The sequence below is a fragment of the Xyrauchen texanus genome, chromosome 6, assembly GCF_025860055.1.
Source record: "Xyrauchen texanus isolate HMW12.3.18 chromosome 6, RBS_HiC_50CHRs, whole genome shotgun sequence".
Lineage (NCBI taxonomy): Eukaryota > Metazoa > Chordata > Actinopteri > Cypriniformes > Catostomidae > Xyrauchen > Xyrauchen texanus.
The window spans coordinates 9658471-9679819 of NC_068281.1; the positions used below are offsets into that span (position 1 = coordinate 9658471).

Here is a 21349-nt window from a genome sequence, read left to right on the forward strand (position 1 = left end):
CCATGTTAAAATAAAATGATATATTATACAATTCTGAATCTATGTTCTGATTATCATTATCCCATGTCTGCTAAATGTGTTGAGTGGTCCAAACATCATCTGCAGCCTAAAAGTTAACTTTTGGTTGTATTTTAGTATAGAATGTACTTAGCTGCATAGAAAGCTATAGGATGCATCCTTGCTCCCTTGCTCCCTATTTAGCGAATGACTTAACCTCTAGTGTACTGTCTGTCTGCACTGGTCTCGGAACAGTTAGAAATGCACCGTATTTTCATATAAATCCTCTGAAAGCAAAATGTTTTAGCTTTTGCATGAATACATTTATTCTCAATGTGAAAATGCATAGTAAAAATACATTGATCAGCCTCAACATTAAAACCACCTGCCTAGTATTGTTTAGGTCCCCCTCGTGCCACCAAAACAGCTCCAACATGCATCTCAGAACAGCATTCTGATCGTGTATATGAATGCATTTACTAATGTTAATGAATAGAACCATATTGTACAGTGATAATGAACTATAATGAACAATAACAAAATGTATATTAAAATGAAGCGAATTGACCCACAGATGTGTTAATGTTAAAAAATATTCAAAATAACTTTTGAAACTTTTTTTTACTTTTGAGGGAAAGCAGTCCTAATTTCAACATATGTGAACATCTTGCTTATCAATATGCTTTTAGGATATTTTAAAGCCACATATCAAACAAACTAGAGGCACTACCCTTTAGAACCAAACAGGTTTTAATAAAAAAAACGTAGCGGTTTCTTACCAGAGGCACTTTTGTTGGCGCTGCACCTGTAGCAGCGCTTCCTGTATGTCAACGCATGCTGTTGTGTCACATGATGTGGTACGCCAGAAGTGTAACCCTTAAATGACAGTGTAGAGTCTTGTGAACAGTATTCAGTTTGTTTTAATTAATTTAAATTATGTGTTGCATATAGCAAAGCCTAGTTACAATGTCCACACATGTGGACGTGGGGTCGCATGAGGATACATATAAATATTAAGTTCCAAACATAAGTTCGGGAGGATCATTTACCAATGATATATAAGGGGCTGCTTCCATCGCACTGGTGAAAATTCCTATGCCATCTCACCACCTTTACATTTTAAAATGCCTATACCAATTATTATTTAAAAATTGTCTTTCTATTTCTTACTTTAGTCAAATAGTCCAGAGGAGAATCTCAGAGCTCAAGCCCCATCCTGTGTTCAAACACTTTAGTTATGGACAGCACGAAAAATCTGTTTACCTTAATGTGCTGCAGTAAACTCATTAAATATATATATTTTTCATCACATTTGCTCAGCATTCATTTTGGACCCTGGTTGTACTGCAGGTACAATGAGCCTCATTCATGAAACACAAACTAATTTCTGAGTATTTTATGTAAAACATTTGTGCGTATATTGTGCCAGTGAATTGAATGCAATGATTTACAATACGTACAGATGGATTTACATATGATTTACATAGAAATTTATTTTCCTACTGTTTTTTTTTTTCACACTGATTTAAAAAATACACAAACATCCCCATTTATATAATGAGTACATTAACATACATAGAGATCTGTACAAATACACAGAGATTTACTCTTCACGGTGCCTACATGCACATAGACACATAGGCTACTATGCTTTTTTTGACTCAGAAGACTGCGGTTCAAACTAGAGGTCTTCACGGGTCCACCCTAACACGAGGACCCGAGACCCATCCCATTCTATTGCTGCGGGTCCCGGGTCTGTTTAACATTACGCGTAATACCCGAGACGATCCTAGAAGCCCCGGCCGTGATCAGACAGCGCTGATGATGATGGTGCTGTGTTGTAACTGCCAACATTGTAAAATTAGGATGAAAAAGTGCAGGCCAGGAAATAAGGTGAAAAATGGAGCGGAGCCACATCGAGCTAAGTGACATCAGAGGCAGAGCAGAGTTAATGCACATGATAGCAAACTTTTGAAGGTGAAATAATGAGTGGATTAGCTATGCTGTTTCAATCAGCAAGAGAGGAATCACAGAAAACCTTGAAGTATTTTAACAACTTTCTTGGTAACATGGATGGATTATATGCATCACAGCCAGGCACAGGGGAGAAGGCTACTAACGTTACATTAGGTAACACACAAAAGTTTTGTTTTCACAACTTGTAGATTAACTTGTTAATAGCAATCAGCTGTGAAAGCGGTGTCGATTGGGTCTAGGTCCCAGCTTTCAAATAATAGACAGGCTCCTCCGGGTCCGGCACTTCTCAGTTCTGCATGGGTATGAGTCCAAGCTTTCAAATAATAGATGGGTTTGGGTCCGGGTAGTACATTTCCGGGTCTCTTTCGGTTTAGGCACAGATTTTTGGACCTGTGAAGACCTCTAGTTCGAACCCGGTTAAAGATGCTCGAAACGAAAGTGAAAGAAAAATGAAAGCGTCAAAGCAGCAACGCGAATTGATGTGGTTGCTTTAGAAAAAAATTGCTTTTCATGTCGAATTTGATTTTTAAACTATCGGTTAGACTTAGGGTATTCATTAAGTGTAAGGACAGTGAAAGAATACTGTATGTTTGTCATTCCAGGACCCCACTAATGGCTACTACAACGTTCGAGCTACGACGCATGATGAGGTTCGCACCTCGACCCGCTCCCTGCTGTATCAAGAATTCCGACCACCTAATCCTGCTTCAGTTTCCGCTTCAGCCGGCAGCTCAGTGACCAACATACACCCCACGCCCACCGGCCGTTACGAGCCTCGCCCGGCTTCTCGAATGGCACACAACACTTACGTCCATTTTAACACCATTGCCAGGGCGTCACAAATCCAAGCCCCTCCCAACCCCATCTCCAAGGCCACAGACTATTCTGGAGAGCGTGGTCTGCTGGAATCAACCAATCCACTTGCTTTTGACAGCTATGCTTATTCAACGACACCTCAGTACAGGATGGGGTTTGCCCCACCTTTGGAGGCAGGACCAGCCTATGAAATGTATCCTACGGGACAGGGGACAAGTCAAGTGGTGGGGCAAGACACTGGTGTAGGAAAATACACCAGCTCCGCCCAATATCCACATTCAACCCCTCCTACGGAGAACTCTCAGAGACACACGCAGAGAATGCAGACTCATGTGTGAGACACACACTTTCTATCACATGATGCACTTCCCTGGATGCAAATACGTACGTAGTACACAGAGGTTGTGTTCTCATTTTACACACCAGTCCGTCAAGCAGTTATGGTCCCAAACTCTCTCTCCATCAACAATGTGCAAACACACACTGCGTTTACCTTTACATCAACAAGATATATTTTTGAGAGAAAAAGTGCCAAATTACAGTTGATTAAAAGAAAATGACTGAAACAGAAGAGGAAAATGCAGGTCACAGTGTAATAATCATTCTTAACCAACATCTGTCTTGTTTTCCAATAAAAACAATCTTACAACAAAATCAATTTACTTGAGAAGCAAATTTGCTTAAGATTTTATAGTTCATCCAAAAATTAAAAATTCTGTCATAATTTTCTCACCCTTGTGTTGTTCCAAACCTTTCTTCTGTGGAATGTACATAAGTAACGTACTTGAGTAAATGATGGCAGAATTTCCTTAAAGATTGTTTTATTTATTAGTGTGGTCAGACAATGAATATTTTTAATCATGATTAATTGCATAACGTTTCATAGTTAATCACCATAAATTTTAATCTATATATACTTATTTTTCTGTAAAACTGCATTTATTTTCTTCCTTGGAAAGAAAACAAAACAATATGTAACAATATTGCTTTATTAAAATATTCCAAACAAAGGCTTCCACAGTATAAAGACAGAAATGCACTAAAATAGCACCAACTCAAGTAATATTATACGTTTCCTAAAGTCTAAGTGACTAGTCTATGGGGACTAACTAGTTCCCATAGATTGCATATTCATTGCAATGCACATAAAATCTCTTAAACTCTCATCTTCCGCAATATTTCACAGATAGAAGGCTGTGGCTATCCACTTTGCTACAGCAAAATCGTCTTATTTATTCTTTTATATATATATATATATATATATATATATATATATATATATATATATATATATATATGTGATTTACATAAGTATTTGTGATTACTGAAATAATCGATTTCGGTCACAAGTCCCATATGGGCATGTTTTGTACAACAAATAGCGTTAAGAGGTCCTTTCCACATCGCTTGATCATTGACACATCCCTGTTGTGTTTGTTTGTGTCGACTAATTTCACTGACGTTTAAAAGAATATGTTGAAGTCGAGTAGTCTAAAAAGAAACCAACATTCAGAAAACTGAAAAAATTCTTTATGCGACCATTTTACAATGTTTCATCTATTCCAAATCCGACACTAAATTCTACTGAAAAGGGGCATTTAACTGCGACGTGCTCACCTTGCATTATGATCATTGTAAATTAAATACAGAACATGACATGCATTCACTGAATCAAATTTAGGGAATATTTAATAGGCATATTTATTGAAAACAACTGAATGAATAACAGGACCAACAGAGCAACCCAGCCTGTTCTAAATGGAATTCATCAAGTAAAAGTTACTTAACATATTAAAAAAGTCAGTACATTGTTGAAAATGATTAACTTGGTAGGCTAAACCAAATCTACGAGAGAAGAAAAGTTGAGCGTATTTAACAACGTGCAGCCATGCATTAGCCATTGATCTAAGATGTGAGTAATTAAAGCACAGCCTCAGTAAAATATAAAGCCAAATGTGTACAAATGTTGATCAGTTTAATGGAGGGAAATATTAACCAACTAGTAATTCCAGTGTCGACTAGCAGCATCAGAACAGTTTAGGCGACCAGTCTCGCACATCCCTAGCGTTCAGAACTTACACAGAGCTGAATAAAATGTCCGAATCTAATGTCAAATTGGTAAATGCCTTAATAAAAGTCAAATTAAGTGTTAAACTTTTTTAATTAATTGCATGTATTATCCCGTTCATTTTGACAGCTTTATTGTTTATTTATCTTAAATTAAGTTTATTCTTCTTACCCCATTTTCAAATAGTTTTCTCTTGTTTTAAGCATAAATCTAGCAATATTTAGTGAGATTTATGCACTTTTATTAATTAGGTTTAAAACAAGAAAAATATTTAATGAGTTTACTGATTAAACTTAATCATTAGAGATGTTCTCCAAAAACAAGTCTTAACACTGCAATTTAAGCAATTTTGCTTTTCATGTAAATGTATTTTTTTGTAATGATGCTTAGACATTTCCTTGGAATACAAGATGAAAATTCTGATTATTTACAGTGTATGACTTTACCATCCTTCCTCCTTTCTGAAATTGTCTGCAAATGTGTGGCAGAATGGGTAGAAGTGGCAAATCCCATTTCTAAAAGGAATCCCCTTCCTTCTTGTATCAGCATGTCCATACCTCTGCACCACAATGAGACACTGCCAGCAGTCATTGGATGGTTTCTCCATGGTTTCTCCACTATTGGCTACTCTTGAAAGAACGAAGAATTACAGTATAAAGGCTGGAGGGCACCAGAAGCCATACATCTAGGAGTAAAGCCCAGTGAAGGCCTGATTGCTATGCACTGGACCAGCGAGTGTACCCTGCTAAGACCTGTGCCACCACTCAACATAATAGATATGATGTTGTTCATTTTGGCCATTTCAGTTGGGATCACATTGATTGTATAATTTACTGTGTACGTAAAAGAAAAAGAAAGTAACACTGCAGAACAAATCATTCAGTTGAAGAATATTACTACAGTTGTTGACAATCACTTGTGAAATAAATTCCCATATGTTCAACTTTCATACCAACAACTCACTTCAGTGGAAATGGGCCACTCTATCACTATTTATACAGATTAATGTCTGCACTGCCCAAACTCCTCGTAGGATTAGCTGTCTGCTGCCTGTTTGGACTCTTCTGACTATGATGGTCTTGGAGATCTGAGTATCTGGGTAAATGCCACCAGTGCTTTTAACTCTGAAAGCTGGTTTATGTAACATTTTAGGATATTTATTAAAAAAAAAAAAAAAAAAGTGTCAAAGTGAGCTTACAGACTCTTTTTCAGAACACACGCTCTGCCTCCTTCCAAGAAAACCTCACAAGTATTTGACACTTTAAGTGTTTATAAATGTGTGCGAGTGTGAGTTTTTGCTCATGTAATGTGGAGGAACATTTTGAATGTGAAATCTCGGTTTGTTCAATTACCTTGTACTTGTACTTCACACTTTCAAAAGTAGAGTAGTGTGCTTTTCCATATTTGTAAATTGCATTTGAAAGCGCTTTTATAGTACTTTTCTAGGAGGGTGAAAAAAACTGAGATGGAATGGCTTTTGGTAAGTAACGTGGAGAAATTTCGGGTTTGTACATTTTTCTATGTTCTGTCAATGGAAGCTGATCCAGATAATAACAGCAAAGTTTAAAATAATTCTAAAATGGAAGCAATTCAGTTTCTTTGGCACCATTTGTCTGAGCTCTAATCATTTGGCAGGCTTTTTTTCAGTCACTCAACATTAATGCAAAATATTTGTCTTTGTTGTTGAGTTCAAATTGACCCTTGGTCCAGATTTTTGCCAATAACTTTTCAAGTTCAAAATATGCAATGATCAGAATATGAATTGTTTCAACAAATTAGCAGCACTCTTTGGTTGATTAACTAGATGTTTTTCAGTGAAAAGTTTATTGGAGCGGAGTCATTAAAACTGTTTTGAAATTGAAATAATTGCATCTATTGAAAATGTAAGTAGGCCAACAATTTAAACTATTGATAACTTTATATATTCTCTATATATCTACATATTAAATATGTTGGATATCTCATAATGGTTTCGAGACCTATTTAGCACTTTTTACTGAAGATGGGACTATAAACCACAAACGAGTAAATGTACAATTCAGAGTTGGAAAAATAAGAGAATGAATGTGCAATATTGTAAGTATAAGAGAGAGTTTATAGGATCAGTGATCATTTGTGTGTGTAAAAGAGTGTGTGTGAAAGCATGTGTGACTTCAGTTCCATTTCATCATACTTCTTTATGATGAAAAAGGTTCTGTGCTTATGATTTTTGTCACTGTATATTTCACAGTTTTATTCATCTTTGAAAAATGGACAGTTCATATGAAATATGTATTGTTCATTTGCTTTTTCCCATAAAGAAATATTACAGTTTTTGTTTTATATGTGGTTATTTTTCCACTGTATTCTCAAATAAAAACATCTCTTTCTTAGAACCTTGGTATTGTATGTTGTTTTTTGTCATTTAGTGAACTTAAATCAAGAAAAACAAAAACGATGCTTGAAAATGTTTCAGACAAGCCATTAGGAAGTCAAATGGAATTTGGGAATATACTGTACATACGCAAGGCTGGAACTAGTCCCACTTATGGACCAGTAACAGAATATTTGACCCAAAACTAGCATTCAAAAATTGCAAGCTCCAGTAATACTGCCAGACTAACAGTACACTCAACTTCTTGGAGTCAGGATGCACAGGTGTTTACCATTCTGCCTGGAAACAAAATCATATTTTCAAGGTACTGGACTGCTACAATGACCACTTCTGAGGAAAACGTTATCACTGGACTTGTCAAAGTTTGGTAGGTTTGTATCATAAAATCATTGAAAGTTGCTTTGTGTTTTGGCCTACTGAACTAGGCTGAAGACTCCAGTTCATCTACCAGGTGGGGTTCCTTCTCTTTCAGCAGTTTGTAAAATTCAGTTTTCACGTCAGATCCTCCGGAATGAAGAACATCGTACAAGATTCTCATTTTCGCTTGCTGTGGATTGTTAACTGTACATTTCATCTGCAGTCATATCTGTGCTCTTCAGACAGTCAGCAATCTCCATCACAGATGTAACTCTCTGAATGAGTTTATCTCTATTATGCTTAACAAATTCAGATTCTGGGCCTGGGTAGCTCAGCCAGTAAAGACACTGACTACCACCCCTGGAGTCACAAGTTCAAATCCAGTGCATGCTGAGTGACTCCAGCCAGGTCTCCTAAGCAACCAAATTGACATGGTTGCTAGGGAGGGTAGAGTCACATGGGTTAACCTCATTATGGTCACTATAATGTGTGGTTCTTGCTCTCGGCGCGTGGCCAGTTGTGAGTGGCTGTCACAGAGAATAGCGTAAAGCCTCCACACGCGCTATGTCTCAGCAGTAACACTCTAAACAAGCCACGTGATAAGATGCATGGATTGACAGTCTCAGACACGGAGGCAACTGAGATTTGTCCTCTGCCACACGGATTGAGGCGAGTCACTACACAACCACAAGGACTTTGGTGCGCATTGGGAATTAGGCATGCCAAATTGGGGAGAAAGAAAAAAAAATCTGATTCTGATTGAAACAGAGGAAGACACTTTTAAGAAGAGTCGATATATTAATAGAAAGACAAGAATAAAAATCTAATTGGAATGTTCGGAATTGAGGTCATACCAGAAAATCTGTGAGCAGGAGGTTCTACACTTCGAGTTGGTGCTATTACTAGAACACAGGTTCTGCATGAGACTGCTCATAGTCTCATGCAGAGACTATGAGCAAGATCAGACCACTAGATGGTGCCATTGACCAATCAGAATCGAATATTCCAGGCCACCGTGTGTTAAGCAATTTTTTTCACACTAAAATCATTTTAACACATAAAACTCTGGAATACATTATTCTGCTATGTTCCGGCGCTATATTTACATCTCTCATGTCACTTCACGGTCTCTCTCTCTACCAAACACAATTGGTGCAATCCTGCAACTCAAGATGCATACTCATTATAGTAAAAATAGCCTTGGGGGAGTTCAGAATTAATTTTATGGTCTGCATAAAACTTTTAGTTGATGGCAAAAGGCCCATGTTGAAGCAAGAACACGAAATCATTGCTCAGAACAACTTAAGTCCCACAAAGAGCTGGATGAGAAAAAAAACAGAGAAAAACACAATAGCTAAATATGTTAGTGAACTAGCCAATAGAAAAAAAAAATGTGGATTTCAGATTAATATTAATCATTTTATATAATTATTTTATACTTCTATGTTTGCACTCAGTGTTCATTGCTAGGCTGATTGACTGGCTGTTTTTCTTAGTGGACTAATCTACAAGATGATACAATTTGGTTGTAGTAGGGTAATAAGGGGGATAATGTACAGTCGCGATACTGATCACCCTGTTGGTTTACATATCAAATACTTGTGTATAAGAGAAGCTACAAAACATGCAATCTTGTTCTAATATTTTGTCCATTTGTTTTCTTCTCAACAAGGAATAATGCCTAGAGGAGCTAGCAGTACCTCTACCAAGGGAACATTTCCTGTAATCAGGTGGATATTTGGTATTTTCTGCTTTTGTGCAGCAGTCAATGGTCGAAAGAAAAGCAGCACTAGGGGCACCATCAGGGAAGGGAGAAAATTTATGTTTTATGAGAACAAAGAGGGAGGGGTCTCTCATGAGTTTCAGTCACTTGGAGTGCCGGCAATATTTCCACATTACCAACAGTGAAACGAGCTACAGCCAAACTCTCCTTATTTTCCTCTGCAAAACACATTTTAGAATTTGGCAATATAAGACAAAATAATAATTTTTATCATCATACAACAGTGACCACTATTGCTAACATCAATTTACTACTGATATAAGAGGGGAGATCTCACATAAATAATTTAATAGTAGCAGTTTTAAATAATCTAGTGTGTAAATTATCAGTGACCTTTCTGCTGCTTCATTACATTTGTATAAAGAGTCAACATCAGTGAGGGGGTTGAAGTGTGAACGGTCATGCTTCCACGTGAGATTTTTTTTTTAACAAATTTGGTAACATCCACAGTGTCATCTATCAGAATCAAGGTGAATGCAGCAGCAGGATGTGCAGGCTTGCAGGTGGTGATATCTGAATCATCAAATCCTTCTTTGTCCCTGTCGCCTGTTGGACTTAGGGACCCAACTGTATTCTAAATGCCAAAAATATCAAACCATATGGGCTTTCACTTAAACACTAATGTTTCTATTTGTGTAATGTTTATTCTTGTATGTGTTTGTTTACCCACCCAAATTCATCTTATCCAATCAAACCAAATACACCCCATTAAATAAAAATTCACATTAATAGCAAACTATCAAATATTTGCTTATTGCGTATCATCAAACTTTTTTCCCTATCAGAAATGTCTTTCTGTCTTCTGTCCTCATCCTGTTGCTTACTGTGATATATCCACATAAACCAAATTAAACAACTAAACATTTGAGAGGACATTTTTAATATAAATTTGAACTTAATTTTGAAGAACTGTCATTGGATACTTTAAAACACCATATGACATTAATCCAGGCATTATGTTCTGTAAAGTGGGTTTTGAAATTGCAGTGTGACGTGGGGGGACGTGGAACGTTGAAGTAAACAGGAAGCGCACAGATGTTCACACACCGGAAGCGTCGAAGCTTCGCATCACTTCAGAACATTAGAACATTGTTTTGTTTGTCACTGAAAAGGTTGGCTCGCAGACTTGGCACTAAACAGCACTATGCATCCTAGACACGGAGTGGCTACTATGGATCACACTTTTCTTTGAGCCAGTGTTGCCAACTCATTTTCATGGGAAGTCGCCAAAGGCTCGCTGAAATGGCGCTAAAAGTAGCGAAAAATCACATGATGACGTCACTATAATGTAACACGTCAAATTTGCATATGTACATTTAACAATTAGTATTTAACTACTAATCGTTCAGCTATCACTAATTGAACTGGTCAGACATTCTGACAGTGGGGGATTTCTATTTATTTATTTTGTTTTGTAATTAAACTGAATTATTGAAAAAAAAAAAACGTATCTCTATACTCTATTATAGATCGGGGATTAATATCCATTCCATTCTCTCTCTTGCCCTGCTAGATAATTTCTCAAAGCTCTTCTATCATTGTAGGCTGACTTTCTTTTCTAAACAGAGTGCATGCACATGAATTGGGGCTGAGATTGTCACAACAAATGCTAACAACAACAACACATGCACATACAGTAATTCCAACTCCTGAACGCATGCAGGTCAGTCATTTTACTTGAAACACAGGGGGACGCTAGAACACAGACAAAAAATGAGACATTGTTCACGAAATAGCTTGTTTTTTGTGTCACCAGATGTGGAAGAATGTCGCTAAAGCAGACTACAAAAGTCGCTAAAATTGTCGCTAGTTACCAGATGACACTTTTACTCACTAAGGGGGGTCAAAAAGTCACTAAATCCAGCAGCAATGTCGCTAAATTAGCAACACTGCTTTGATCATAATATTGCACTATTGAGCACTAGGTTTGTTTGTTTTTTTTGGAATAGGAGAGAGAAAGCGCGCGCACTCATGCATGGTTGCCAGATTGCATAAATTAATTTATGCCATAAGGTGAAATATTTCTAATTTGTGTATACATCTCTGATTGGGGTCTTGTATCTATTATCTGGAAACCCTGAGTATATTAAAAGCGTGTGGTAGGCGATAAGGCCAAACACCAGATAAATGAAAGCTCTAATAATCTAGTAGTGCCATGGATAACATATGTGGTCTTTGAAAACTTAACATGGACAATGGCTTTTGTGATGGACCATATAATTTATGGTACAAAGGCAGACCCAACTGTACCCTCTTATTCACAAATTGTAGGATTTACCATCATGCACTTACCCTTTTAGGCAACATGAGTGATGGTACATCTATGCTATTCACGATCAACCACCTAAACATCACAGGACACTCATTCAGCTCATTTGGCCTCGATTGACTGGTTTCACTTTCATATTGGCGCAAAACCATGTCATTAATTCATTTTCAGTCATCTGCGGTGGTATATCTGCACTGAGTCATTTCTACCAGCAGAGGACAGCAAAGTGCTCTTAGAAATGGTGAAATATTGAGAAAATAGTGAACACACACACTATGACTCTGTATAAATCTGGCATTTTGTGTAGGTAGGCTATGGTAAACTTTTTTTTGTGAATGTCAATATACAGTCACATCCTAATGACAGGTAATGAATATTAGACGTGGACTAACACTTAATACTTACTCGTACTTAATATTCCTAAAAATCTATACTAATTAAAGAGTATTTTTACTCTGATTATTATGACTGTTATTTTGATGCTGTGCATAAAACCAGCATTTGTGTTGCTTTTCACAGACGGAGGTTCAAGCTGGTCTGTTTGCATAATACTGCAGGTATTATAGCTGCAAATGTTCTGCAAACACAGACCAGTGTGAATCCATGAGTACATGCACATGCAAACACAGATAGCTCTGTATGATATGACCCTAGGTACATAAAATGTTAAGTACATTTTAGATTATGTCTTGAGTTAACCACACAAGCGCACTTTATTCTCTCATTTAAGGCTTCCTCGAGCCACACGTGAATGAATTATTTTCTATTTTAAAAACAAATTTGACAATTTTTAAAGGTGCTCTCTTTTGAGCTGTCATAGGAATGCAAAGCTACAAACCATTAAAAAAAATAAATGAGCATTTATATTACTAATGCTTCATTGGTATTCCTGTTTAAGCAATATTAATATTAAAATAAACTTTAAATGTAATTTAATGTTATGTTAATTTAATACAAATTTCAACAACATCGTGCAAAGAGTCCATGCAATGCAGTAACTCTTTCCAACCCTTTAAATTGTAACATACATTTTTTTTTTTTTTTTTTTTGGCAAAGATTAAATCTTTCAGCCCATCGACCTCCAAATGCAATAGCAAAAATTGTCCGTGTTTGCAGGGGCGTAGATTACAAGGGGAGACAGGCGTGTAGGTTCACTAAACGTTCATTATGTGCACTCGCAGATTTATAACTTGGCTATTGAAAAGTTAAACTACGTCATCGGACTTCCATGCCAGTCGGGGGCGCTTGCTGATATTACAATTACACTATAGGCCGTTGAAAACTTTTAAAACGACCCCACACTCTTTAAATAAAAGAAGTAAAAACTACAACATTTTGTATCGAAAAGCTCTATTTAAACTCTGATTTGTAAGAAATGGTGGAGGGCTGCATAGTGTCCAACGAGAGGCGTTCTCTGCTTGCATTGAAGGTGATGTCGTAAAGCAAGCAGAATGTCGTAAACCAGGTGCGGAGAGGGGCCTGGCATGGGGAGGGGGTAATGGAGGGGGAAACCCAGGGGGATCACTCCGCGTCCGCGAGGCAGCGCTTTTACACTCAGTGCAAAAATCATGGCGGATGGCTCCAGGTGTCAGCGCAGAAAACAGTCACAGCCACGACGCAACAACGGTGAGTCCCTCCGGCTGAAATCAGATTGCACACGAAAGCTCAAAGGAGGAAAAAAAGTTGTTTAAATTTTGCTCCGGATTGTTTTTCCACCTCTGGACTCGTTTAATGGCGACTTAAGAAGTTGTGGAGTGTGGGATAATAGGCTGTCCCAGTGTGCTGCACCGTTATACCTGAGTCTGCCCGGACCGTTATACGGAAGGACGCACATCTTTTCCACCCGTTCTCATGCAGTAGCTGCTTTAAGAGCTGTATGTTCACTTAACGACTGCAGAACCAGACACAATTTAGTCTCTCAGCGTTTGTTTTGATCGGAAATTTGTGCAGCAGAGTTGGCAAACATGGCTGTCTCTTTAATTTTTTTCAAAACTACAGAACATGTGAGCTGCTTTGGGAGAAAGAACTTTGTTTTGCATCTGAATATTTTTTCTCTGTTAAGTGGCTTGACCATTGATGTTGTCATACGCCAATTTCCATGTACTTTTTTTTTTTTATATAGAAGACACAATAGGGTCAAGTCTTGATTTCGAAATGTGATGCGTTTCGAAATATATGCAACTTATATAATAATAATAATAATAATAATAATAATAATAATAATGCTTTACCTTATAAAGAGTAGCCTAAAGAACACACTCAGTTTTACAAATGTGTTATTTTCTTTATTGAAACATATCGACAGCGCTTAATGCTATTGTTTTTCTCTTTTCAAACGACCTAATGTGTGTTCATATCTCTGGTTAAACACACATTTATTGACATTACCCTGTTATAGCAATAATATGACAACTGCAGATATATTTTTAAGGAAGTCCGCTATCAAGTTTATTTAGTTAATTTCTTAAAGGATAGATGGCTTGTAATCTACAATGACCAGTTTACTGTTTTTGCATGGCCTATTTTTCAATATGACAAATCTTAATATAAGACATAACATCGTCAAGTCTTGCATCTTAAATTAAAGCTTTTGTGCCAACTTAAGGGAATATCCTTCTTTTTTTTAATGATAAAAAGTAAGGTTTTTAATTTCTTTAAAATAGCCAATGAACACTCTCACTTTTCTAAAAGTGCTTTTTCTTTATTGGTGCAAGGCAATGTACTAAGAAATTATAAGCTAAAATTATGAGTTACAGCTTTATATCATTGTTTTTCTGTTCCCAACCGATTGGAAAACGTATTGTTTACATCTCTCGTTAAATATACACTTAGTGGCATTACCTTGTTATAGCAATTGTATGACTGACTGTAGTTAAAAACGTCAAATAACTATATTGGGTTTATCCAGTTAATTTCTTAAATGCTTTTATGCACTTCATTATCTAAAATGCCCAGTTTACTATTTTTCCTTGGTCAATATTGTAATGGTCTCCTCTTGCTTGGTAACCCGTACTGAACGGATGATGACTTGTGTTTAGATGTCGCTCTCTTTAAATAACTTCTCCGGTAATCTGGTAATACAGTTCAGTGTGCAGTCGTGAATAGCAGCAGCGCGCTACCTTTTCCTGCGCGTGCGTATGACACCGGTGACGTAACGCGCGCAGGAGCCGTCAACGTGTTTACCTGAACGGCGAGGAGACAACGGAGATAGCCAATGTCCTCTTTTACCGTTCATCACACTCCTCTCGTCTCCAGAGCAGTGATTACACAAACGGCGGAAAGGAAACGGTGTGTGAAACACGATCAGCCCAAAAGAAGCGAGAGGAACGAGGCGCCCAGCACACTCCACAGCAAATGGCAACTTGTGCAGGTAGAGAGAAGATGGTGTTTGATATCAGACGTGCATGTCGCAACGTTTTGCATCACACCCGTGTGTGTCTGCAGCTCAGATTACTGGTTGTTCTCTTTTCTTTTGCTTTCATGGTGACATTTAAGGCGCCCGCTCTTTGCTGGGACACTGATTGTTTTGTTTATTTTTATTTTACGCTCGCGCGTCCAGTTTCAGTGGCCGTAAAGTGCTCGGATGGGGTTAATAAGGAACTAAAGTCGCGCATAAGGTGGTTGTTGGCGCTGTTTTTGGTCTGAAATAAAGCAGATCTCCGTTACCCAGTTTTCCCCGTAAGGTATTTATGTAATGGCGGTGTGGACCGTTATTTGCTGCAGTGAGGGCGGGGCGGCTGCTCTCGCTTGTTGAAGACGAGCCAGGTAGGATAGGTGACGAAACACCTACATAGGTGCTTTCATTTGCGTGTCTTAGTAAATACACATGTTCTAACCCAAGATATACACACAACAGTCGTTTTCACAAGCCTAATCATTTGTAACCTACATTGCTTTGTATGGAAACAAAGGTAGTCTCTATTCATCTCAGCGCGAACAGGTTCAGGGAGGAGCTGGTTCACTGCTTCTATTTTTGTCGAGCGTAATTACACGCGTATAGTCTTTTTTGACAGCTCTGAGTGATTATGAAACATTAATAAAACGTATATAAATACATAGCAGGCAGTTTGGCGAGCATGTTTAGGCGCGGACTGATGTATTGTGTGTGTGTGTGTGTGTGTGACGAACACAAAGCGTGACGTAAGCACGATACTGTCGTAAATTTAGTTTGCTGACGGCACTGCTTCTCATTAGGGTTCGAGCTTGACATGTTCATCAGACCATACGAACTTTACCATACATTACTGCAGGGAGAGGCATTCGGAAATGAGGTCACACGGTGGTCCACCCGAGGCTCATTTTCACTGGTCCAGCTACTCAGCCTCATATTTCAAGGGAAATGAGCCTCACATTGCGTTTGTATGCGTCTGTGTACTTTAAACTGGTGTGTGGGTCATCAGTGCTGCAGAAGCAGTGAATGCTAGCAGAGAGGACATAGGTAATCAGTACATAAATGTACTTCTCTCTATATATTTGCCACGAGTATGGTAGAGAAAGACAAAAAGTGAAACAAGCAGAATGTTTTTGTTTGGCACCTGTGTTTGGAAACCATTCTTTCCCTGGCTCTCTCCTCCTGACCTTTTCAGTCAACCTTTGACCTCTACATACCACATTTTAGCATTTATCTCTTCTCTCTCTGGTCAGCAGCATGTTGGTTTTAACAAGTCATTGTGTGTGATTGTGTGTGACCTTTAAGGAATACCAAGTTCCCTGTTAAAAATAATAATTATGATACAAAAATACAATTATTATATAAAGTAGTACTTAATTTTCCTTTAATTGTCATGCAGCATTAACAGTAAACATTAAACAAACTTAGATTCTATAGTTCAAGTCTGGCAATGCACAGATATAATATAAATTTGACCAAAAGTAACAATGTGCAATCGTCCTTATTTTCTTGTTAGTATTAATGAACAGATTAATGATGTAGTTAGCGACATCAAAATATAACTGTATAAATATTGATTAATAATCAAGATAAAGGTGAATTCAATGTTCAAACCATGCATATATAAAATGAATTAAATGTGAATTTTTACATTAAATTTGAACCCAAATCACAAACAATTATTAGATTTGATGCTGCTAAGTGTCATTTCACACATTTTTTCATTTTGGGGAAGAAAAAAAAATACATGGCGGCATGTGACACGAGGCAAAAAAATAAAGAAAAAGGCATAATTCTGAACCTAATGGATTCTCAGAAGTAATTATTAAAACAGTCATTTGTTTAATTGATTATCATTATGGCTGCATTTAGAGTGATAAAGCATTGTCATATGTTTTGTGTCCCTGGAACATAATAATGGTTAGAACAATAAAACATATTATTATATGTAATAATAAGGTTGGAGTTAATATCTTCAAGTGGTTGTGCAACTGACCTAGCAAGGTTACATGGAGATAGCTTATATTTCAGATGACTCCCATTGCAATTCGTGTCCAGTAAGTCACTTTGGATGCAAAGCTCCTATGAATTAACAAGGAGCCATAAATTGCATTTTCCTGTGAATGACAGACCCTCACAGGCCCTGTTTACACCTATCATTTAGATGCATTTCAGGCAATCCATTTGAATCGGTACAACCCAAATAGAAGTGTAAAAGAGGTTCGCAATGTGTCGTGATTCATCCACTTCAACTACATTTTGAGGCGATTAAAAATGCATGTGACCACATTGTGCTTGTATCGGACACACTCATGCATGCAAACAGCAATGAAGGACCGCCTACTCACCTGTCAATAAACCTCTGTGCATTTGCCTGACTTTGCCAGTTACGTGTAGGGTTGTGCCGATGGACGATATCATCGTCTATCGTGATGGCTGACCAACATCACGATGTAGAGCCACCATCGTGATGCCACGCCCCCTTTTGCGAGTCTTGCTAGTGTGACTCACTAATCCTAGTCTCTTCTATAGTTAACCTAAAAACTTTGCAGGGATTGCTCTGTAAATTAAATTGTGAATATAACTAATGCATATATGCTATTTTAAATACTGTAGTATATGCCAGAGACGTGACGTGTTAGTCTGTGAAAATACCGTGTCAGGCAGGCTGCACAAATATTATCTTGACATTGTTAGCTTCTTGTCTTTTTTTTTACATGTCTTACACTGTACATTTAGATTAAAATACTTTATGTTGTAGGCTACAAGAAAATAGCCTTTATTAATTAATTATTAGTAGTTAGTGTCTCAGAAAATCTTGCTCATTGTCACATAGCTCTTGTATACACTGAAGCGGCAGTTTAAGATAAACCCAGACCAGCGAACGTCAAATAACTTTTGTCTGGTTTATACTATTAAAGAAAAATTTCCTTGGCCATAAATCCATAATGTCAAATCAAATGAAAGAAACAAGGTGAATATGAATAACACACATTTATTAAAACATAGAAGAACAAGAAAACGGGAACAACACTCAGACCGAAACTCAGCATTAAAATTTCACTTATAATTAGCAGCACAATTAACTTCAGCACAGGCTACAAAATAAATTATGTTATTGAAATATTGTAAAGTGGTCATATGAACTACACAAATGAGCGTTTAAAAAATAATATGCAAAATTGAATAGCTCCATAGCGGATGGCGAAAAATGCGTAAAGAAGTCTAATATCTTTCACCATAGACCATGTTTAAATTTCGATGTTTCTGGCCAGAAATACCAACATATTCACTTTATCTGGTTTTAATAAGCTGCGGATTGGAGTAACTACACTACCCGCTGTGCTGAAGACCCGCTCTGATGGAGTACTGGTAGCACATATGCACAAATATTTCCGTGCTAATCTTGCCATGAACGGAAACCTTTTGTCGTTCGTTTTCCACCAAGTCAGCGGGTCCTCTTCCCCATCAATGGCCATTTCCTGCAGGTACATGGTCATTTGTGCCTCGACCTTTTGCTCATCAGTGAGTAAAATAACGAAATTATAGTTTTTAAGTGGAAAATAGTATTTATGTAAAGAGATATATTAAAATAAAAAGTGCACAACTCTTCTTAAGTGAAAGCTAAAAAAAAAAATGCTTCACGTGTCGTGCAACCTACTGATAAAGCGCCGACGAGTCATTAGTTGGGTTAGTAAAATAACGAAATTATAATTTTTCATATTTTTGAAAATTATATGAAATTATATAACCCCCTTACCCCACCGACGATATCATCGTCCATCGCGATGTTTTACTGTCAACATCGTCAACTGCCAATTTAGGGGACATCGCCCAACCCTAGTTACGTGTGGTAAATATTTGTACATTTATACAGGAACTCCACTTAAATTACTGGGAATACTGTGTTTAGATTAAATTCAAGTGTAATTGGGAAAAACATCTGTCTGACTTTGTGGATCTGGGAGTCAGATGCAGTGTTTTAGCAGAGTGCTTGAGGATTACCTGTGCTTGTTTATTCAGAGGAAAATGACATTGTTCTCATCGTATTGTTCTCATCTTTCTCTACATCTTTCACTTAATCTTCTCCCTCTTCCCTGGAGTGTGTTATGCGCGTGTCAATGTGTGTTGTAAAGGTATGGTGCGATTATATATGCGCAGGACAAAAAAGGCAAAACGAACACCTGTAGCCCTGAGCTCTTCTCACACTTCCCTGTTGATGGAAAAGGGAAATGGGAGGGCATTAAAGAGCTTTTCACATCTCACTCTGTGCATTGGGGTGGGGGGGCTTGTGACTGCTGGGAATCTCTTTTAGCATGCTAATCTCTCCCAGTGGTTCGCCATCTCTTTGTATGGCAGTGGGAAAGTTTCTTAGGGTAAAGGGAGGGTTCTTCTTTTTCTTTTTTTTTAAGGCTGGGGGAGGGTTGTAGGGAGGGACTTGTGTTCATGTGAATGAACGAAACAGAAATATGTTTAATAAGTTTATATGGATGAGAGTAATAAAATGCACTGATAGAGGGTACAGAGGGTTTAATTGGTCTCAAATGGCTTGTACAGAGAGAGAGAGAGAGAGTGAGTGTGTGTGTGCGCATGCCAGCTCTTGTTAAGCAAAAGGGGGAGAACACAGCAATCTCAGGTGACTGATGCTCCCAAGTTGTTCTAAATTGATTATGTCCCTAGACACACGTGCATGCACACACACAACACTCACAACACTCAAAATATAAACACACATATACACTTCATTACATTCCCAAGACAAATTGAAAGTCACTTCAAGAGATTAATTTATTCCAGCTAATCATTTGCTGCGGATTTTAAAATGTAAAAACTTTAAACTTTGATTTTTTTTTTTCCCACAAACACCTTCACCTTAGATTCACATCTAAAGTTATATATATATATATATGTATACATACATATACACACACACACACTTTATTTTACTTTTGACAATTACGTTTAAAAGAATGTACCCACATTAGAATAGGCTCTAGTTACCCCTCATAGTGGTGGAACTACAGATAATTCAAATACAGATATTTACTGATAATTTTTTAGTGAGTTTACGTGCACCCTAATAAGTTGATAACTACAAAAAATAGCTTATTTAAAAAATCTGACAACGCAAGAAAACTGTGATTACATGAGACTTGAAGCCAATCGGGTTATTCTCTGTTTTTGACCTCAAAACATACACAGGCATGCACAATATTTGCGTACATTAAAGTTCGGGTGAAGGTGTTTACATGAAATGCAAAATCATAATAGGCAAAAATGTGTGTGTGTCAATCAGTTTATGGTTAAACAGTTTATGACCATACCATGATAAAAGAACATGTTTTAAGACCTTACATTTCGTCGGGTTATAAAGCATGATCAGTGTAAGATTGTACATTTTAATTCACTCCTTGACATATAGTAATTAAGGAAACTGTTAGTACTCCAAATGTGGTACATTGTAGTATGTCAAAAGCTGGTAAATGAACAACAAAACACTGTTGTTTAGATAATTTTTCTCAAGGTGTGCCAAATGGTAGAAAAAACTATGTGAGAAATAATGTGTGGTTTTGTACTGCCACCTGCTCCAACAGGTGGCAAGACAACCTTTTGCTTGTCCTATGCATGTTCCTATTTTAAGATAAAAGTGTGTTAAAGGAATGTTCCGGGTTCAATACAAGTTAAGCTCAATTCGAAAGCAGTTGTGGCATAATGTTGATTACCATAAACATTTATTTCGACTCATTCCTTTCCTTTGCTTTAAAAAAAGCAAAACTCGAGGTTACAGTGAGGCACATAAGATGGAAGTGAATGAGGGCCAATTTTAACGTTAAAATACTCAGTTTCAAAAGTATAGACACAAGACAAACAATATGCATGTTATTGTGATTTTAGTGTGATAAAAATCACTTACTAACCTTTTCTGTGTAAAGTTATTGCCAATTTACAACTTCGTTACCACGATGATGTAATGTCAACAAACCTTAAAACTCAAAAAAGTGGCAAAAAAGCATCTCAAAATGCACAGCACGTCGAACATTAGGTGGATGGGCTGCAACAGCAGAAGGCCACGTAGGGCACTTTTTTATGATCATAATGTTTCTAATAAAGTGCTCTGTGAATATATAGTTTAGTGGTCATTATACAAAAATGCCATGATTGACCAATCAGAATCAAGTTTTCCAGAGAGCCATGTAATAAAACATTAAACACTACACTGCGAAAAAAGAATATTTTTAACAAATGAATCTATGTTTGTTAATTGCCTTATTTTAATATGATATTATAAATAACCAACTTAATATCATTAGTTGCAG

General features: G+C 37.2%; 2 protein-coding genes across 3 annotated transcripts in view; both read left to right on the plus strand.

Annotated features, from left to right (window-relative positions):
- The window catches only part of kirrel1b (kirre like nephrin family adhesion molecule 1b), a 58452-nt gene extending 55190 nt beyond the window's left edge, over window positions 1-3262 (plus strand). Inside the window, exon 15 of the mRNA XM_052128863.1 lies at window positions 2577-3262. Within this exon, the coding sequence (XP_051984823.1) occupies window positions 2577-3128 (552 nt within the window). The 3' untranslated portion in view covers window positions 3129-3262. The remainder of the gene's footprint in view (window positions 1-2576) is intronic.
- Window positions 3263-13207: 9945 nt separating this feature from the next.
- Window positions 13208-21349, plus strand: part of LOC127645422 (zinc finger E-box-binding homeobox 1-like) — a 32959-nt gene continuing 24817 nt past the window's right edge. The window contains exon 1 of one of the 2 annotated variants that reach the window (XM_052129034.1): window positions 13208-13267. In XM_052129034.1, the coding sequence (XP_051984994.1) occupies window positions 13210-13267 (58 nt within the window). In that variant the 5' untranslated portion in view covers window positions 13208-13209. Of the gene's footprint in view, window positions 13268-14802; window positions 15012-21349 lie in introns of those variants that run through there. The other variant, XM_052129035.1, reaches the window with a different exon arrangement.